The 17,740-nt window shown below is 43.3% G+C and overlaps 1 pseudogene and 1 gene segment (V, D, J or C); both read left to right on the forward strand.

The window, feature by feature from the left end:
* The first annotated feature begins 5,245 nt into the window (after positions 1 to 5,245).
* Positions 5,246 to 14,713, forward strand: LOC124512402 (immunoglobulin heavy variable 3-74-like). The segment is given in 3 exon segments: positions 5,246 to 5,370; positions 5,472 to 5,914; positions 14,591 to 14,713. Coding segments are annotated over 3 exon segments (612 nt in total).
* Positions 14,714 to 14,759: 46 nt separating this feature from the next.
* Positions 14,760 to 16,927, forward strand: LOC124512403 (disintegrin and metalloproteinase domain-containing protein 21-like; annotated as a pseudogene).
* Positions 16,928 to 17,740: the final 813 nt, after the last annotated feature.

Raw genomic sequence — 17,740 nt, forward strand, 5'->3', positions numbered from 1 at the left:
GTTCGGTTAGACACTCAGACCCAGAGGGAGACATGGACTTCATGCAAGAAAGTGTCTGTGCCTGGTGATGAGGGGTTTCATCCCACAATTCTCAAGGTATTCCTCCCACAGATGTGCTGTCTTCAGGACCCACTCATCTTCAGTTCCGAGATCGACATTTGGTGACTGCCCATCTGTGTCCTGAACTCCATCCCCAGACTCATACACATGGCAGTAATATCAATGTCTCAAAATTAATCTCATGTGACAAGTCCCTTTGGCCACATAAGTTATTCTACACAGGTTCAAGAATGACATAGATGACCACAGTCCACACTGATGTCAGGGAAAGTTCACCTCCATCCCACGTGACACTCACATTACCACACCCCCAAATCCTCCAATATGTCAAATCATTAAATATTAAGTCAAGTCCAAAACGTTCCTAAATTTCACTACCTCTAAAACCCCAAATCTAACCATGTAGCTTGGGTAGGGTGAGACTGTGGTACCTTCCATCGGTGGGGTGAAACTCTCTCCATCAGCCGACCTGCATTTCTAGAAAACCATTTTTGTTCTTCTGAATGCTTCTGCATGGTAACCATAACATAACAGGTACTGACATTCCTATGCCAGAAGAAATACAGTGTAATTGAGAAGTGCATCCCCAACAAGAAACAAATTGATTATCAATCTGGGGAAACCCGTTAGGTTCAAAGACAGAATGCTCTGAATCAAGACTCCAACTTGTCTCTGGGATTCACACTTCCTTTTTTCTTAAAGGGGGTACATGTCTGAAGTTGAGCACATTTATCCCAGTTTCATGAAAGTAGAATTTATGAGCCCCAAAATCTTCTTTTGTTCTCTCGATTATCAAATGAAAAGTTCTTCTGACTCTTGCCAGCTGATAACTATTCAAGATTGTTGCTCACCAATGATTAAAGGAAATATAACTGTATATTTATAGGGAAGAAGCAGAGTGAAGGGTTCAAAGATGGAAAATATGTAGGAGGAGACATCCTGTGAACAGAAGGGTCTGCAGTGCTCATGATGGAAGGGTCTCACCCTTGCATGTTGCATAAATGGGGAGGGGAATAAAGGAGTCACTGTATCTCTGCAGGGGTCTGTGAAACAACAGGAGCACGGGGACCACCGGGGGCAATCACAACCACCAGGGGGAACTCAGAGACCAGGGGGCTCATGATCCAGGATGAGAGATTGGTTGAGGACTGGTCTCCTCTCAAGGGCTTTCAGATCCAGGCTCTGCACACTTATTCTGACACGAACACAGCAAAGAGTTTGGAAAAGCTGTGGAAACACACAAGTGTCCTCCCTGTTTAAATAAACCATGATAATGGGAATACACAAATTTTCCCAGGGTCAGGCACTGGGATAAATATATCTTTGATCATTCTCACATTAACAAGAGTTTAGAAGAATAATGATCTCCATTCCATAGATGAAGAAATATTTTTAATTAACATCATCCTTCCTGATCTCAGGTGTTTTGCCTTCAACATGTTTTAATAAAATTCAACCATTTAACGTTATTGAGGCTTTCTTTTTTTAATGTTTATTTATTTTTATGAGAGAGAGAGACAGACTACGAGCGGGCAAGGGGAAGAGAGAGAGAGAGGAGACACAGTATCAGAATATGAAGCAGTCTCCAGGCTCTGAGCTGTCAGCACAGAGCACGACACAAGGCTCAGACTCATAAACTGTGAGACCATGACCTGAGTCAAAATCGGACACTTAACCAACTGAGCCACGCAGGGGCTCCATATGGAGGGTTTCCATTGATGTCCACATAGAGTTCATGTGTAAATGACCCCTTGTGTTTGTAGAAAACCCCTGGCATCTCCAGCAGCTCTGTGAGTCTCTGTCGAGGCTTCTCACTCTCTCCAATTTGCGACACAATAGACCTGGCTTCCATCCATCACTCTCCTGGGACTTCTAGAAGGTCAGGAACCTGCAAACCTCACTGGGATGTCCAGCCTTGTCCTGCATGTGGTTCAGGAGGCCGGTGGGTCCCCTGATGGGGAGCACACGTTCAGATACTGGGACTACTCTCACCTCATACGTGATCTTGGACACTCACATACTCTATCTCTGCTGCAGTGTATCTGTTAACCTGTACAATGGTGGTATACTGATTCTTACCTCAAGTGTTTGGGTGCATATGTGAAAATAAGGATTATCATGGGTACTTATAATCACTGCAGCAAAATCACAAATTAATGAATCACAATGTCCTGAAAGATATTGTGACACCAAACACTGCCCCATCCCTTACACCTGCCAAGGGTCACTGGCTTCTTGAGGATTCTATTGCAAAATATGCTATATTGTCAAAGGACATCTGTATGCTGATTAAACCCTCCCATCCCCGAAACTGTAGCTGGGTGAAGAGCCCCAGCCCCTAAGTGTTCACATTCAGTGATCAGAACAGAACACAGACATCTCACCATGGAGTTTGGGTTCACTTTGGTTTTCCTTGGTTCTATTTTAAACAGTAATTCATGATGAACAAGAAACACTGACTATGTTAGTGGATATGAGTGAGAGAAACAGTGGATGTGTGACATTTTCCTGACTTGTATCTGTAGATGTCTTGTGTGACGTAGAGCTGGTGGAGACTGGGGGAGACCTGAGAAGCCTGACAGGGGCGGGGGTCCCTGAGACTCTCCTGTGCAGTCTCTAGATTCACCTTCAGTAGCTAATTGAGGAGGTGTGTCTGCCAGACCCCAGGGAAGGGGCTGAATGGGGGTCTACATATCTGTATGGTATAAGATAAGGACCAAATGTCCTTATTTTACTCACTGGAATTCAAACCATTTGTGAAGGAGGCCATTTTTTCCCTAAATTTAATTCTATGAAATCTCATGGAGGATTTGCTGACTGCATCCAGGCACATTTCACTCTGGTCTCCGTAATCTGCTCCACTGGTCTGTGTGTCTGACTCTGTGCCAGCAGCACAGTGTTATAGACAATGTACCTCTGCAATACACTTAGAAAGAAGGATGTGTGCTGTCTCCAGGTTTGTTCTTCTTTCTCAGGATTGTTTTCTCACTTCTGTGTGCTTTGTGGTACCATATAAATAAGAATTTCCCAGATACATTCATTGGCATTTTTATTAACTCAACTAATATTAGAAATTATTAGAACAGATAAAAGGAATAAAAAGTGTAATAATACAAAAAATTAACAAATTGAGATGGATATCTGGAAAGCTAAATGCAATTGAAAAAGCATCTCTACTAGGAAAATAGATAAAACTCAAACAGATACAATCAGAATTAAGGAGGGGACATAACTGATACCAAAGAAGTGAAAAACAATAACAGAAAATGCCTAGATAATTATAGACCCATTATTAGATAACAAAGGGCAACTAGGCAATTTCCAGAGACAAACAATCCACAAGACTGTACTTGAAGAAATAGAAAATTAACAGAATGAAAACAAATAAAATTCAACCTATAATCTAATCATACACCGCCCCAAAAGAAAAAAGTCAGCTTAGTAACACAGGGCTTTATCTATGAATTATATCAAAATATAAATGAGACTTAAAGAGAATACCTCTCAGACTCTTACCCAAAACTGAAAAGAAAGGAATATGCCCAATTCATCTACAAGACCAACCTTACTATGCTGCAAAATTGAAAGACGCCGTAAGAAGAGAAAGTAAAGGCCAATATCTCAGATGGACATACATACAAAACTCCTAGCATAGTGAATTCAACAGCACAATGAAAGGGTCATATGTGACAATGCAGTCACATCTGTTGATCATCCATATCATCATCTATTTATACGTATAAAACTAGACAAATACAACAAGTTGTCATTATTAAAAAATCTCAGCAACTGAGGGAAAGAAAGAAATAACCTCCACAAAATCGTGGCCATAGATGAAAAGCCCACACCTGACAGCATATTTAACAGTGAAACACTGAAGCTTTTCCTGTCACATTAGGAGCCGGGTAAGGATGCTCATTCCCTACATAGGTATTCCACATGGTAACATGAAGACCAGTAAGATATGGCACCCAATGTATGTCATCTTGTCACATTGCTTATTTGGAGGAAAGTCAGTTGAGTAACAGCTGGTCTAAGGAAACTGTGACCCTTCTTTGTCCCCCTGAGAGCAGGAAATAAATCTCTCCTGGGAAACTTCTTCCCCTCTACCAGAATGGAAGAACCATCCTTAGCACCAGAAATGGGAACTTAGCACCAAGAAGGCTGTGCAAACAACCCTTGTTAGTTCCTCACTAATTGACCTGCCCACACCCAAATCTCTATCTTGTTAACTCTTCGCAAATCCATTGTTTTTTATCCTAAAAGGCACAAGCGCCACCTCCTTTCTTCATTCTCTGCGTGTCATATTATTAGGAAGCTTGTGCACATGAAAAATGAAGTCTATTCTGTTCTCTAGATCTGTCTTATGTCAACTGAATCCTTAGACCAGACAAAGAACACAGAAGCAAAGAAGGAAAAAGCTTGCTGCTCCTACAAGTTGCAGATGTACCCATAAAAATTAGGTAAGAAAATGAAATAAAGACATGTAAATCAGTAAGAAGAAAATTATTTGTTTGAGAATCACACGAACTTACATATAGTGAAACCTTAGAAACTCCACAAAAAAAGTATCAGAACTAATAAACTCAGGAAAAGTTCAAGATACAAATCAACATAAAAAATATGCTGTATTTCCACACACCAAAAACATAGTATATGGAAAAAGTAACAAAATCACACAATTGAAAATGGCACAAAATGGAGCACCTGTGTGGCTCAATCCGTTAAGTGCCTACTGTTGATTTTGGCTCAGCTCATGATCTCATGGTTCCTGAGTTTAATTCTGAGGCAGGGTCTGCAATGATTGTTCAGAGTCTGCTTGGGATTCTCTGTCCCCTTCTCTCTCTCTGATCTCCCTCTCCTTCTCTCTGTCACACAAAAATAAACACACATTAAAATTCTTAAGCACAAAATAAAGTATTTAGGATCACTAAAAAGTAAAATAGCATACCAAACATGATGTGCTGGGAGAAAGACATGTAAAGTGACAAACACAGATGAAAACATAACTGTGTTCACAGATTAGAATTATCACCGCGCCTTCTGCAAGAAGTGATCTAGAAGTGCCTCTCAAACACTGGTTTTAAATTTGAAACAAATATAAGTCTGGAGGCTGATATATAGTCAGAGGATATGCAAATAGGGCCCACACTGTGCTGATTAAACCAGTCCAGCTCCAACCCTGCAGCTGGGAGAGGAGCCCCAGCCCCGGGAGTCCCAGGTGTTCTCATTCTGTGATCAGCACAGAACATAGACACATCACCATGGAGTTTGTGCTTGGCTGGGTTTTCCTTGTTGCTCTTTTAAAAGGTAATTCATGGTGAACGAGAGACACAGAGTATGTGAGTGGACATGACTGAGAAAGAGTGGATGTGTGACAGATTCCTGACCAAGATGTCTTGTGTCTGCAGGTGTCCAGTGTGACGTGCAGCTGGTGGAGTCTGGGGGAGACCTGGTGAAGCCTGGGGGGTCCCTGAGACTCACCTGTGTGGCCTCTGGATTCACCTTCAGTTATTATGCAATGAGCTGGGTCCGCCAGGCTCCAGGGAAGGGGCTGCAGTGGGTCGCAAATATTTATAGTGATGGAAGTAGCACAAACTATGCAGACTCCGTGAAGGGCCGATTCACCATCTCCATTGACAACGCCAAGAACACACTGTATCTGCAGATGAACAGCCTGAAGACCGAGGACACGGCCACATATTACTGTGCAAGAGACACGGTGAGGGGACCTCAGTGGGAGCCCACACACAAACCTCCCTGCAGGAGGGGATCAGCACCACCAGGGGGCGCACACTATGCACAATTCTCCTTTGTGTTGCCAGGAGCAGGTGCAGATGGAGGTTACAGGCAGGTTTCCTGTCAGGGTCTGGGGCTTCCTCTCCACAGAGCAGTTTCTCCAGGGAGCCTCTCTGGTCACAGGGTCTGTGTTTATCTATTAATTCTCTGAATTAGCAACTGTGTTGTCATAGGAAAACTACCCTAACGTGCACAAAGACACAGTTGTTTGCATTCCTTACTGCTGTCCCTCAGTATGAGTGAATTGCAGATTTCCTGACGCACAACAGCTGAACCTTTTTTTTTTATAAAGTATTTTTTAACGTTTATTTATTTTTGAGACAGAGAGAAACAGAGCATGAACGGGGGAGAGTCAGATAGAGGGAGACACAGAATCAGAAACAGGCTCCAGGCTCTGAGCTGTCAGCACAGAGCCCGATGCGGGGCTCGAACTCACGGACCGCGAGATCATGACCTGAGCCAAAGTCGGCTGCTTAACTGACTGAGCCACCCAGGCGTCCCAACAGAAGTCCCAGATGCACTCACTGTGCAGCCAGGACTACAGGTCCCCCAGACCCCCATTATCTTCACCCAGCACTTGTCCCAAGAATGTGACACTTCCCTCCTGGCACTTGCTACTCAGGACTTTAAATGAGCTACAGCTTTATCCAATTCTTCTAAAGAAGAGATAATTCATCTCCATGTATTAGTCAGGATTCTCCCGAGGAACAGAAACCAAAGAAACTGGTTTCCATGACTAAATACATTGATAAGCCCCACATTCCACTCTCACATGCTGGAGACCCTGGAAAACCAGTGGTGTAATTCTCATCTGATTCTGAACTAGTGTCTAGTCCCAAACGTGAAGAGATGATGATGTAACTCTCAGAACAAGGGCCAGAGGAGACCAATGTTCCAATTCAAACACACACATGGAAAGTGAAACTGAGGGAATTCCTCCTCCCTCTGCATCAGTTTCTATTCAGAACCTTAATGGAATGGGTGATGCCCAGACAGACAGAAACTTTGGATAGAAATGCCAGTCTCTTCTGGAATACTTCACAGACATCCACAGAAACAGTGGGGAGTCTGGGCACCCATGATGCAGTCAAGATGACACATAAAGATAATCATGACAAGTTAACCTCCTGTAAATGTGCAGTTCAAAGACTGAAGATTTAGAAGTCCATGCCATGACTGGCATGGAGCCTGGTGGGCATAGCTGTGCTTCTGCGGAGAAGGAAGGCAGAGTCGCATAGGGGGCATTGTGGTCTGAGAAGCCCCTGGGCGACTTGGGGAGAGACAGTTCCCTTCTCGGGGTGCATTTCGTAAAGGGAGTATTGCCTCTCGTGGGGAAGGAGAGTTGACAGGCACCATTGCACTGCCCTGGTCATCAGCATAGGAGCCTCTGTTGAGAGCAGCTAACTGAATGCTGCCTTCATGTTCTTCCTCACCATGAACTCCAAGCCCCTAGTGTTCATGCAACTGCCCTCCTGAGATAACTAGCTCCAGGCACAGCACAGCAAGACCCTCTCCTAGAGGATCAGTGGGGTCCCGGTCATATTGAGTTCATATAATTTGGAGTTTTCAAACCCAGCTAGAGCTCCTGAGATAAAACATAAGAGCCCTGTGCCAATGGTTTGGACACAGACAGGGTGAAGGCAGGGTTCTGATGGAAGCCTGGGACCCACAGGTACAGATTGTTCTCTCTGTGGTAGGGCTTCCTGAACAGGGGAGGCTGGGAACTCCAACTCAAGGGACTAGACAGGGAGCTGATGCCAATATTTCCTCCCACCAATCAGCATGGACAGAATTCAGTGAGCAGCACAGAACCTCCCAGTAGAAGCTGAGCCACTGACACCAAGCTATACCCGCCCCACTTGCCTTCCTCAGGTGCTTCCTTACTAGAGAAAGAGGGCCTGGAAACCAGATCAGCACCGCGCCCCTCCCTCAAAGACGACATATACCCCCAAAGGCACCAAGTCTACTGGCCATATAGTGAGGCATAGCTTCACCTCTAGGGGAAATAGGAATGAGCCTCTTTTAACAGGCAGAATAAACTCACCTGGTTAAAACTCACAACATTGTGGACAATGTCTAAACACTCATCAATGGAGACAAGGAGAAACTCTGCAGAGGACTTAGCTGAGGGACAGAGCAGCCAATACACGACAGCACAGTGCACACAGAATGTGCAACAAATGCTTCCTAAAGTGTCAAGCCCTCAACAGCAATTGAACACTTCTCAATAAAGACACTACTCCAGAAGCAGAAAACAAAACAGGATTTTCTAAAACACCTAAGAAAGCAGAGACATAGACATACACCATGATGGAGGAATTCATCCCAAAAGAAAAAACGATAAAAGGTCATTGCCAGGGATATTATTAAAGCACATATAACTAATATGCCTCAAACAGAATTTCTAAAAACTCTCACAAGGAAATAGAATTTTTAACAACTATCATAAGGATACTTGCTGTGCTTGAGGAAAGCATAGGAGACATGAAGGATACCCTTACTGCAGATAGAAATGACCTAAAACCCATTCATGTTGAAATTTTAAATGTTGTAACCGACACTTCTCTAAAGAAGACATCCGGATGGCCAATAGGCACATGAAAAGATGTTCAACGTCGCTCCTTATCAGGGAAATACAAATCAAAACCATACTCAGATATCACCTCACACCACTCAGAGTGGCCAAAATGAACAAATCAGGAGACTAGAGATGCTGGAGAGGATGTGGAGAAATGGGAACCCTCTTGCACTGTTGGTGGGAATGCAAATTTGTGCAGCCGCTCTGGAAAGCAGTGTGGAGGTTCCTCAGAAAATTAAAAATAGACCTACCCTATGACCCAGCAATAGCACTGCTAGGAATTTATCCAAGGGATACAGGAGTACTGATGCATAGGGGCACTTGTACCCCAATGTTTATAGGAGCACTCTCAACAATAGCCAAATTATGGACAGAGCCTAAATGTCCATCAACTGATGAATGGATAAAGAAATTGTGGTTTATATACACAATGGAATACTACGTGGCAATGAGAAAGAATGAAATATGGCCTTTTGTAGCAACGTGGATGGAACTGGAGAGTGTGAGGCTAAGTGAAATAAGCCATACAGAGAAAGACAGATACCATATGGTTTCACTCATATGTGGATCCTAAGAAACTTAACAGAAACCCATGGGGGAGGGGAAGGAAAAAAAAAAGAGGTTAGAGTGGGAGAGAGTCAAACATAAGAGACTGTTAAAAACTGAGAACAAACTGAGGGTTGATGGGGGGTGGGAGGGAGGGGAGGGTGGGTGATGGGTATTGAGGAGGGCACCTTTTGGGATGAGCACTGGGTGTTGTATGGAAACCAATTTGACAATAAATTTCATATATTAAAAAAATAATAATACACAAAAAAATAAAATATAAAAATTTAAAAAATAAAACAAAATAAAAAAAATAAATAAATGTTGTAACCAAGATGTTTCAACTCTCCACAGACTAAACCCTACAACCTCAGACCCCTCTGAATGAAGAGTTGTTGAGGCCATAATCTCACATGTGTTCTGACAGGAGCTGTTCCCTCCACTGTCCCTGGCTCTGGCTCTCTCCTGCAGGTGAGGAGGAGTAGGTTCGGCATCCTCCACTGAAACCATATGTCTCCTGCACCTGACTCTCCCACAACATGAGGCCCAGAACTTCCTCACCCTCATCTGTAAATGAAGTCAGTTGTACCGGAACAGATGTGCACCTTGGTTTAGTGGATTGCTCCAGCTCCCCCCTGCCCTGGGCAAAACTCTGCAGCTGCAGGTGGGGACAAAATAAGGGCTCAGTTTAGGGGTGAGTGGCAGCTGCACTTCTTTGAGGCTTGCTTGTCCTGGTGGCACGAGACCCCTGCTGTACAAGTCAGGTCTGGGGCGACCAGGCTCCCAGCATCCCTAGTGGACTGTGCCCAGGGCAGAGTTTCCATCCTGGGAGTGGGGCTGCAAACAATGAGTGAGTCCCACATCTCAGTGGCACCTGCTGGGGCTTGGCCTCAACAGCAAACAGCTTAGGGTCACTGACATCCTGTCCCTCTGGGAAAGAGTCCTCTGAACAGGAGCTGGTCACCGGGAACCCTGTGTATTGGATACAATAGTCTGGAGGGGAGATTGCAGCCAGGCTCAGTGGCACATGCCTATAGTCCCAGCTCCTTGCACTGGAGTTTCCACTTGCTGAGCTGGGGTGGGGAAGGAAAGGCACATACCTTAGCTCAAAATTCTAGCTTTTCCGTCTGTCAGTATATTTTCTGGAATAAATGTTTCTTCATGGGCTGTATGCCAACAAGGCCATTTGCAGACACTGTAAATACATCATTAGAGATTTTATTCATATTCCACATAGTAAACATTCAATGCAGTATTACTTTCAGGTGTAAAATATAGTGATTCAACATTTCCATACAACACCCAGTGCTCATTACGACTGCGGCCCTGCAACCCCATCACCTACTTCCCCAAACCTCCTCCCACCTTCCCTCTGGTAACCATAAGTTTGTTTTGTATAGGTAAGAATCTGTTTTGCTGGGTTTATATGTTCCATGGGTTAAGCCTAAGACTCTTGATTTGGGCTCATGTCTTGACCTCATGGATCCTGAGATCAAGCCCCATTTTGGTTTCTGCACTGACAGCAAAGAGACTGCTTGGGATTCTCCTTCCCGCTTCCTCTGCCCCTCCCCCCATTCTATCTCAACATAAATTTAAAAACATTGAAAAAAGTTTATTTCTTGGGGTAGCTCTTCTCTCTTCTTTGTCCCATTTCCCATTTGAAGTTTCTTAAATTCTACATATGAATGAAATCATATATTTGTCTTTCGCTCACTTGTTTCAGTTAGCATAATACTCTCTAGCTCCATCCATATCATTACAAATAGCAAATGTCATTCCTTTCAGGGCTGAGAAACATTCCAGTGTATGAGTATGAGTGTGTGTGTGTGTGTGTGTGTGTGTGTGTGTGTGTGTGTGTGTCTGTGTGCAGATATACCACATATACTTTATCCATTTATGAGTCAATGCTTACTTGGACTGTTTCCAGAGCTGGGCTGTTTTTGATAGGGCTGCTATACACATAGAGTTGCAATTCCCTTTAAATTAGTATTTTTGTATCCTTTGGGTAAATACCTAGTAGTTCAATCGATCAATCATAAGGTAGTTATATTTTTAGCATTTTGAGGAACGCCCATGCTGTTTTCCAGACAAGCTGCACCAGTTTCCATTCCCACAAGCAGTGCAAAAGTGTTCCTCTTTGTATCCTCACAAACACCTGTTGTTCCTTGTGTAGTTGAGTTTAGTCATTGTGACAGGAGTGAGTTGATATTTCGTTGTAGTTTTGATTTATATTTCCCTGATGATGAGTGATGTTGAGCATCTTTTCATGTGTTTATTGGCCATCTGTATGTTGCATTTTGGAAAGTCTATTCACGCCTTCTGCTCATTTTTTAAATAGGATTATTCAGTTTTGGAGTTGAGTTTTATACTACATACAGAAACCCTGAAAAACTCCACCAAAAAAAACCCCACTAGAACTGATAGAATAAGCCAGTAAAGCTGCAGCATACAAAATCAACATACAGAAATTTGTGCATTTCAATACAACAATAATGAAGCAGGAGAAAGAGAAATCAAGGAATTTATCCCATTTACAATTACACCAAAAACCATCAGATACCTAGAAATAACCCTCACTAAAGAGTTACAAGAGCTTTACTCTGAAAAACCTGGGACATTTATGGTACAAATTGAAGAAGACACAAAGAAATGGAAAAATATTCCACGTACATGGATTAAAACAAAAAACATTGTTAAAATGCTGATACTACCCAAAGCAATCTAGACATTCAATGCAAATAATTCAATGCAAACATCCCTGTCAAATAATACAAGCATTCCTCACAGAGCTAAAACAAATAATTCTAAAATTATCATGGAACCACAAAAGACCTTGAACACCCAAAGCGATCCAGAAAAGAAAAGAAATGGAGGCATCACAATTCTGGATTTCAAGCTATATTACAATGCTGTAGTCATCAAGACAGTATGGTTCTGGCACAAAAAGAGACACATAGATTAATGGAACAGAGTAGAAAACCCATAAATGGTCAACTAATCTTCGACAAAACAGGAAACAGTATCAAATGGAAAAATGACAGTCCTGTCAACAAATGGTGTTGGGAAAACTGGACAGCAACAGGAAACTCTAATGGAACTGGACCACCTTCTTATAATATACACAAAATCAAATTCAAAATTGGATATAAGACCTAAATGTGAGACAGGAAACCATCAAAATCCTAGAGGAAAACACAGGCACCAAACTCTTTGACCACGGTCAGAACAACTTCTTACTGGACATGTCCCAGATGCAAGGGAAACAAAAGCAAAAATGAACTATTGGGACCTCAAGATAAACAGCTTCTGTACAGCAAAGACACAATCAACAAACTAAAAGGCAACTGACAAAATAGGAGAAGATATTTGCAAATGGCATATCAGATAAAGGCTTAGTATCCAAAATCTATAAAGAACTTATCAAACTCGACACTGAAAAAAACAAATAATCTGGTGAAGAAATGGTCGGAAGACATGAATAGACATTTTTCAAAGAAGACTTCCAGATGGCGAAATGACACATGTAATGAGGCTCATTGTCACTCCTTTTCAGGGAACATAAATCAAAACCACAATGAGATAACACCTCACACCTGTCAGGATGGCTAAATTTAACATGGTGGGAATGCAAACTGGTGCAGCCATTCTGGAAAATAGTGTGGAGACTCCTGAAAAAAATTAAAAATAGAACTATCCTGTGATCGAGCAATTGTTTTACTAGGTATTTATCCAAAGGATACCAAAATGCTGATTCGAAGGGGCACATGGACCCCAATGTTTACAGCAGCCCTATCAACAATAAGCAAATTGTGGGAAAGCCCAAATATCCATCAGGAGATGAACACATAACGAAGAGGTGGTAAATAAATATAATGGAATAGTACGCAGCCATCAAAAAGAATGAAATCTTGCCATTTACAACAATGTGTGTGGAACAACAATGTATTAACCTAAGTGAAATAAGTCAGTAAGAAAAAGCCAAATATCATATGATTTCATTCATATGTGGAATATAAGAAACACAACATAGGGGAAGGAAAAAAAATAAGAGAAAAACAGAGAGAGAAGAAACAGGAAGAGACTCTTAAATACAGAGAACAAACTGAGGGGAAGTGGGGAAGTTGGGCTAAAAGGGAGATAGGCATTAAGGAGGGCACTTGTTGAGATGAGAACTGGGTGTTATACGTACGTGATGAATCACTAAATTCTACACCTGAAATCAATACTACACTGTATGTTAACACATTGTATTTAAATTAAAAATATTACAAGAAAATTGAATACATACATATAGGAACTCTTGGGAGTACCTCAAAATAGCAAGCTTCTGCACAGTGAAGGAAACAATAAACAAAACTAAAAGGCAACCTATGGAATGGAAGAAGATATTTGTAAATGGCATATCCCCAGGGTTAGGATCCAAAGTATGTACATTTTTAAAAATTTTTTTCACTTATCAGTACAGAGTGTGTGTCCATGCATACTTTGTGTGAGAAGCAAAACTTGTGTATTGCGGTAAAATCTCACTGAAACTGAGAGATCCACCGTCTTCACTAAATTTAACCATACAATACAGTATTGTTAACTACACGTGTAATGTTGTGGAGAAGACCTCTAGAAATTAGTCGTCTTGCATAACAGAAAATCACACCCCTTGATATCTAACCCTCATTGCGCCTCGCTGCCAGCCCCTAGCAACTGCTACTCCATTCTCTGTTTTATTGTTATCAAAACCCAAATTCAGCTGCCTGTTGCTGGAAAGGTCAACGTTCAAAGTTTTCGTTTTGGTAGGAAAGGAATTTGAGCTTTATGCACAAGGACAGCCACTGGTGAGAATGCAGACTCCTGTCCAAAAGCCAACTCTGAGGTTTCTCCCTGACGCAGGGGGTTTTAAAGGAGTGGAGCATATTTAATCAAACAAGAGAGTTCCATGGTTGATAACGTCTTTTGATCATGTGCAGATTCCAAGGTGCAAGCTGCCAACATTACCTCAACTCCCTGACATCTCCAGCTGAGGAGGGAACCACACATGCAAGGGAGGAGACTGCCAGAGGCCAGGGAAGAACCCCAATAAGGGATAGAGTGGAAAACCCCTGGGGCTCATACATGATCAGCAGTCCTTTCTGTTCTCCCCAGCTGGCATCAAAAAAATACTAAAATACAACCTTGTACTTCACCAATCATGACATAGAATACTGGGAAATGTTTCCTCAGTAAACTCAGAGGAAGCTTCAAACCAAAAAACAAAAGGATCAAATGGCTTGCAAACTAATAGCCATCCAGAATAAGACATGTAAAATTACAAAGCGATGTTTTTCAACACGTACAAAGGCAAAATTGACGTCTACCTCCACATCCCAAGGAAGTAGGAAGAAGTGGTCTCCATAATGAGGAAAAGTAGTCATCCATAGAAAGTGAACCGGCAGTACCACAGGACATGGAAGTGGTAGAGAAGTTCAGGGTGTTAAAATCGTATATTCTGTATTCAAGTAGCTACAGAAAAGATGGAATGTGTTGAATAGAGCCATGTCTCTGGGTCCAAGTCCTTACTATGTCCATGTGAGCACGCTTGAACTGGCTCACCTGTTTCTCCCACATCCACCCCAGCTGAACTGTTGTGCAGGGTCACACAATGCCACACCCTGGGACTGTTACCTAACCCCACAAGTGGATCCCAGGTGCAGGGTGCTGGCCACCCGGTACAGCCCTCTGTTCTGTCAGATGGCCTAGACCTCACTTTGCTGAGGATCCTCCATTTATCCACTCTCACTGACAGATGTCCCAGAGCAGGGGCATGAGGCTGGCAGAGGGCCAGGTCACCTTGAGGGCATCCCTCTTGCAGTTTGCACTCTGGGCAGTGCTGGCTCCTGTCCGGGGTTTTCAAGGTCGTCCCTCATGGCTCTACATTTCCTTGAGGTGGTAATTACAAAGAAGGAGCTGCACAATGGCAAGGGCATTCAGATGACTGGTTGGCTGTCCTGTAGCCTGTGTTTTGGGACAAGAGACCCGTTATCCACATGTGGCCAAAGAAACCCTTTAGGTCCAGACATCTGCTGATGATCACTCAGGATGATCAGGTGCCTTTCAGATGGACTACCCCTCCCTGCCTCCAGACTGTTACTACCTCGGCTACCTGGAGGAGATTCCTCTTTCCATGGTCACCATGGACACGTGCTATGAGGGTCTTGAAGTCATCATGAAGTTGGATGACCTTGCCTATGAAATCAGACACATCAGCGATTCCCAACATTTGAACAAATTGTTTCTCACATAGTGGCAGACACCAATGCAACGGGACCTACTTATAACCTGGGATATAAGGAGGATAGGAACCCCCTGTTCTCTCAAGCAAATATCAGTGCAGCCCCCAGGATCTCTAGTAAGTTGTAGTCATCCCATCACGGAATTTTGCTCTCAGACCCTAAACAATATACAGTGTGTTCAACCACGTGTCAAAATGTGCCCAATTCCTAATAAGGCTAGTTAGCTTATTTGACTCATTGTTTCATGGGATTCATGTAAGTTACTATATTGGTTTCATGATAATTTATAATGAGAGATCCAGCTAACATGTGCAAATATGTGTTGCATAAGAGTCCTTTTTTTTCGATACTATGAGTCCAAGGGTTTTCGAATTCGTAAACCACAGTCATCCTTAGTTGTGATTCGCAATGGATCCCATGAAATTAATTTCAATCCAGTTGTATGTACTATATGCCATCCACAAAGCCCCATCATGATGGGTTATTTAGGCAGACATTATTTACTCATGTCTGTCATAGCAACACATCAGATTGCAAAAAATATTGGTTTGTGGGTTGACACTGATGAATATGCTTGCCAGAAAAGGTCCAACGGCATTAGGACCCAATTCTCTCGTATACCTGAAGCTTTCAGTGAGTGTTCCTTCATTCATACGCACTACATGATCAGTGGCAGATTAGGCAAGTGCCTCTTCAACATCTAAATGGTGCATTGAAATAACAGCCTGACCCACAATCATTTTGGAAACTACTTAGCTGACCCAGGCAAGCATTGTGACTGCAGCTCCTTAGAGCAGTGCTATAGCAATCTATGCTGTATGAGTGATTGTATTTTAACCCCTGGGGACAAATGTAATACAGGCAGATGCTATACAAACTGCACCGACTTCGATGCTGGGACACTTGGCAGGCCAATCCAAAATATATGTGATCTTCCAGAGTCCTGCCGTGGGGTGTCCTTGTCGGGCCCTGATGACTTCTGTATGCAAGATGGAACCCCGTGCGCTGAAGAGGGCTGCTGCTATCATGGGAAATTCACTGACCGCACTATGCACTGTCAAGAAATCTTTGCAAAAATTCTGGAAAGGTGAAGATGTCTGCTATGCCATAAATCAAAAAAGCAGCCGACATGGACACTGCAGAACACCCCAGGGAATTCAACGCTGAACCTGTTCCCATACAGACGTGCCGTGTGGAAGGCTGCAGTGTAGGAATGTCACACATCTCCCTCAGCTGCAAGAGCATGTTGGATTCCATCCATCTGAGATCTCATGGTTCTGGTGTTTGCGGCTGAATTCACATTGTAGCACAGGAACAACCGAGATTGATCATGTGAGTACTGGTACCCCCTACGCTTCTGGAAAGCTCTGTCAGGACACCTACTGCACTGGCAGTGTGGCTCAGCTGAATTATGACTGTATTCCGGAGAAATGCAGTCACAGAGGGTCGTGCGACAATAACAGGAACTGCCATTTGCACATAAGCACCCTCCATGGTGCACTGGACGAGGCACTGGTGGGAGCACAGACAGTGGACCCCTCCAAGAAGAATGCGGCCAGTCAGGCAAACTCATGAATCCCTGTTATATCTCAGAGCAGTATTTGGTCCCATTTAAGCCATAATAGCTGCATTCCTTGTGGTGTCGCCACAAATGTCAAATTATCAACCCCGAGAAAGTTAAGGGACTGGTTGTTGCTGACGACAATCCATAATTAGCCTCCTGACTGCTGAACAACTATAGACAATCCAACTGGCACATGTGTGAAAATACAGTAATGAGGCTGCAGAGCTGACATCCACGTTTCGGGGGTCTGCAGGAGACACAGGGGTCCACAGGCACATCAGGCTCTGACACACATCTCTCATGGCTCACTGACCAGAACGCTGAAATAAAACTTAAAAACTGCATGCTTGTGGCCTCTATGTATATGTCCAAGCTTCCAAGAGCCGCAACTGAGCCCGAGATTATATGCAGAGGACCTGAGTCAGCATCTGGGTCTTGAACTGAGGTATATGCTTCCAGAATTAAGAGACGTTCACACAAGCTCTTTAGGGACAAATTCATGAGTTGTCTCCAAAACTGTGCAGTTGCACACTGAACATTTTCTCATTCTCCAGGTAATCTGTTTTCCTCCAGTCCCAATGTGGGTTCAGGATAATGGAGGGCTACCACCCACCCACACTGCCTGTTCCACACTGGGGTGTCTGTGGGCTGTGAGGGAAGGGGACTGGCATTAGGTTCCACCTAGCACAAGCTGTGCCCTCTGGAGACAAAATTTCCAAATGTGGGAGACGGAGACCATGAGACTGAATGGAGCACCCAATGAAATGAATCAGAAAGGCAGGCACAAGTGCCTGTGGATGACTCTGGCATCCAGTTGGAGCCCAATGAATGTGAATCCGTGCTCTCTTTCTCTTGCCTACTTTTCAGTGAGTTTAACCGTAGATAAGGATCTGCCTAGGATTCCCACTTGGGATTTCTGAGAGCCTTCTC

This window comes from Lynx rufus, unplaced genomic scaffold (genome assembly GCF_022079265.1).
Source record: "Lynx rufus isolate CCGP_SWC_20201006 ecotype Redwood Valley unplaced genomic scaffold, mLynRuf1.p SCAF_17, whole genome shotgun sequence".
In the NCBI taxonomy this organism is placed as follows: Eukaryota; Metazoa; Chordata; class Mammalia; order Carnivora; family Felidae; genus Lynx; species Lynx rufus.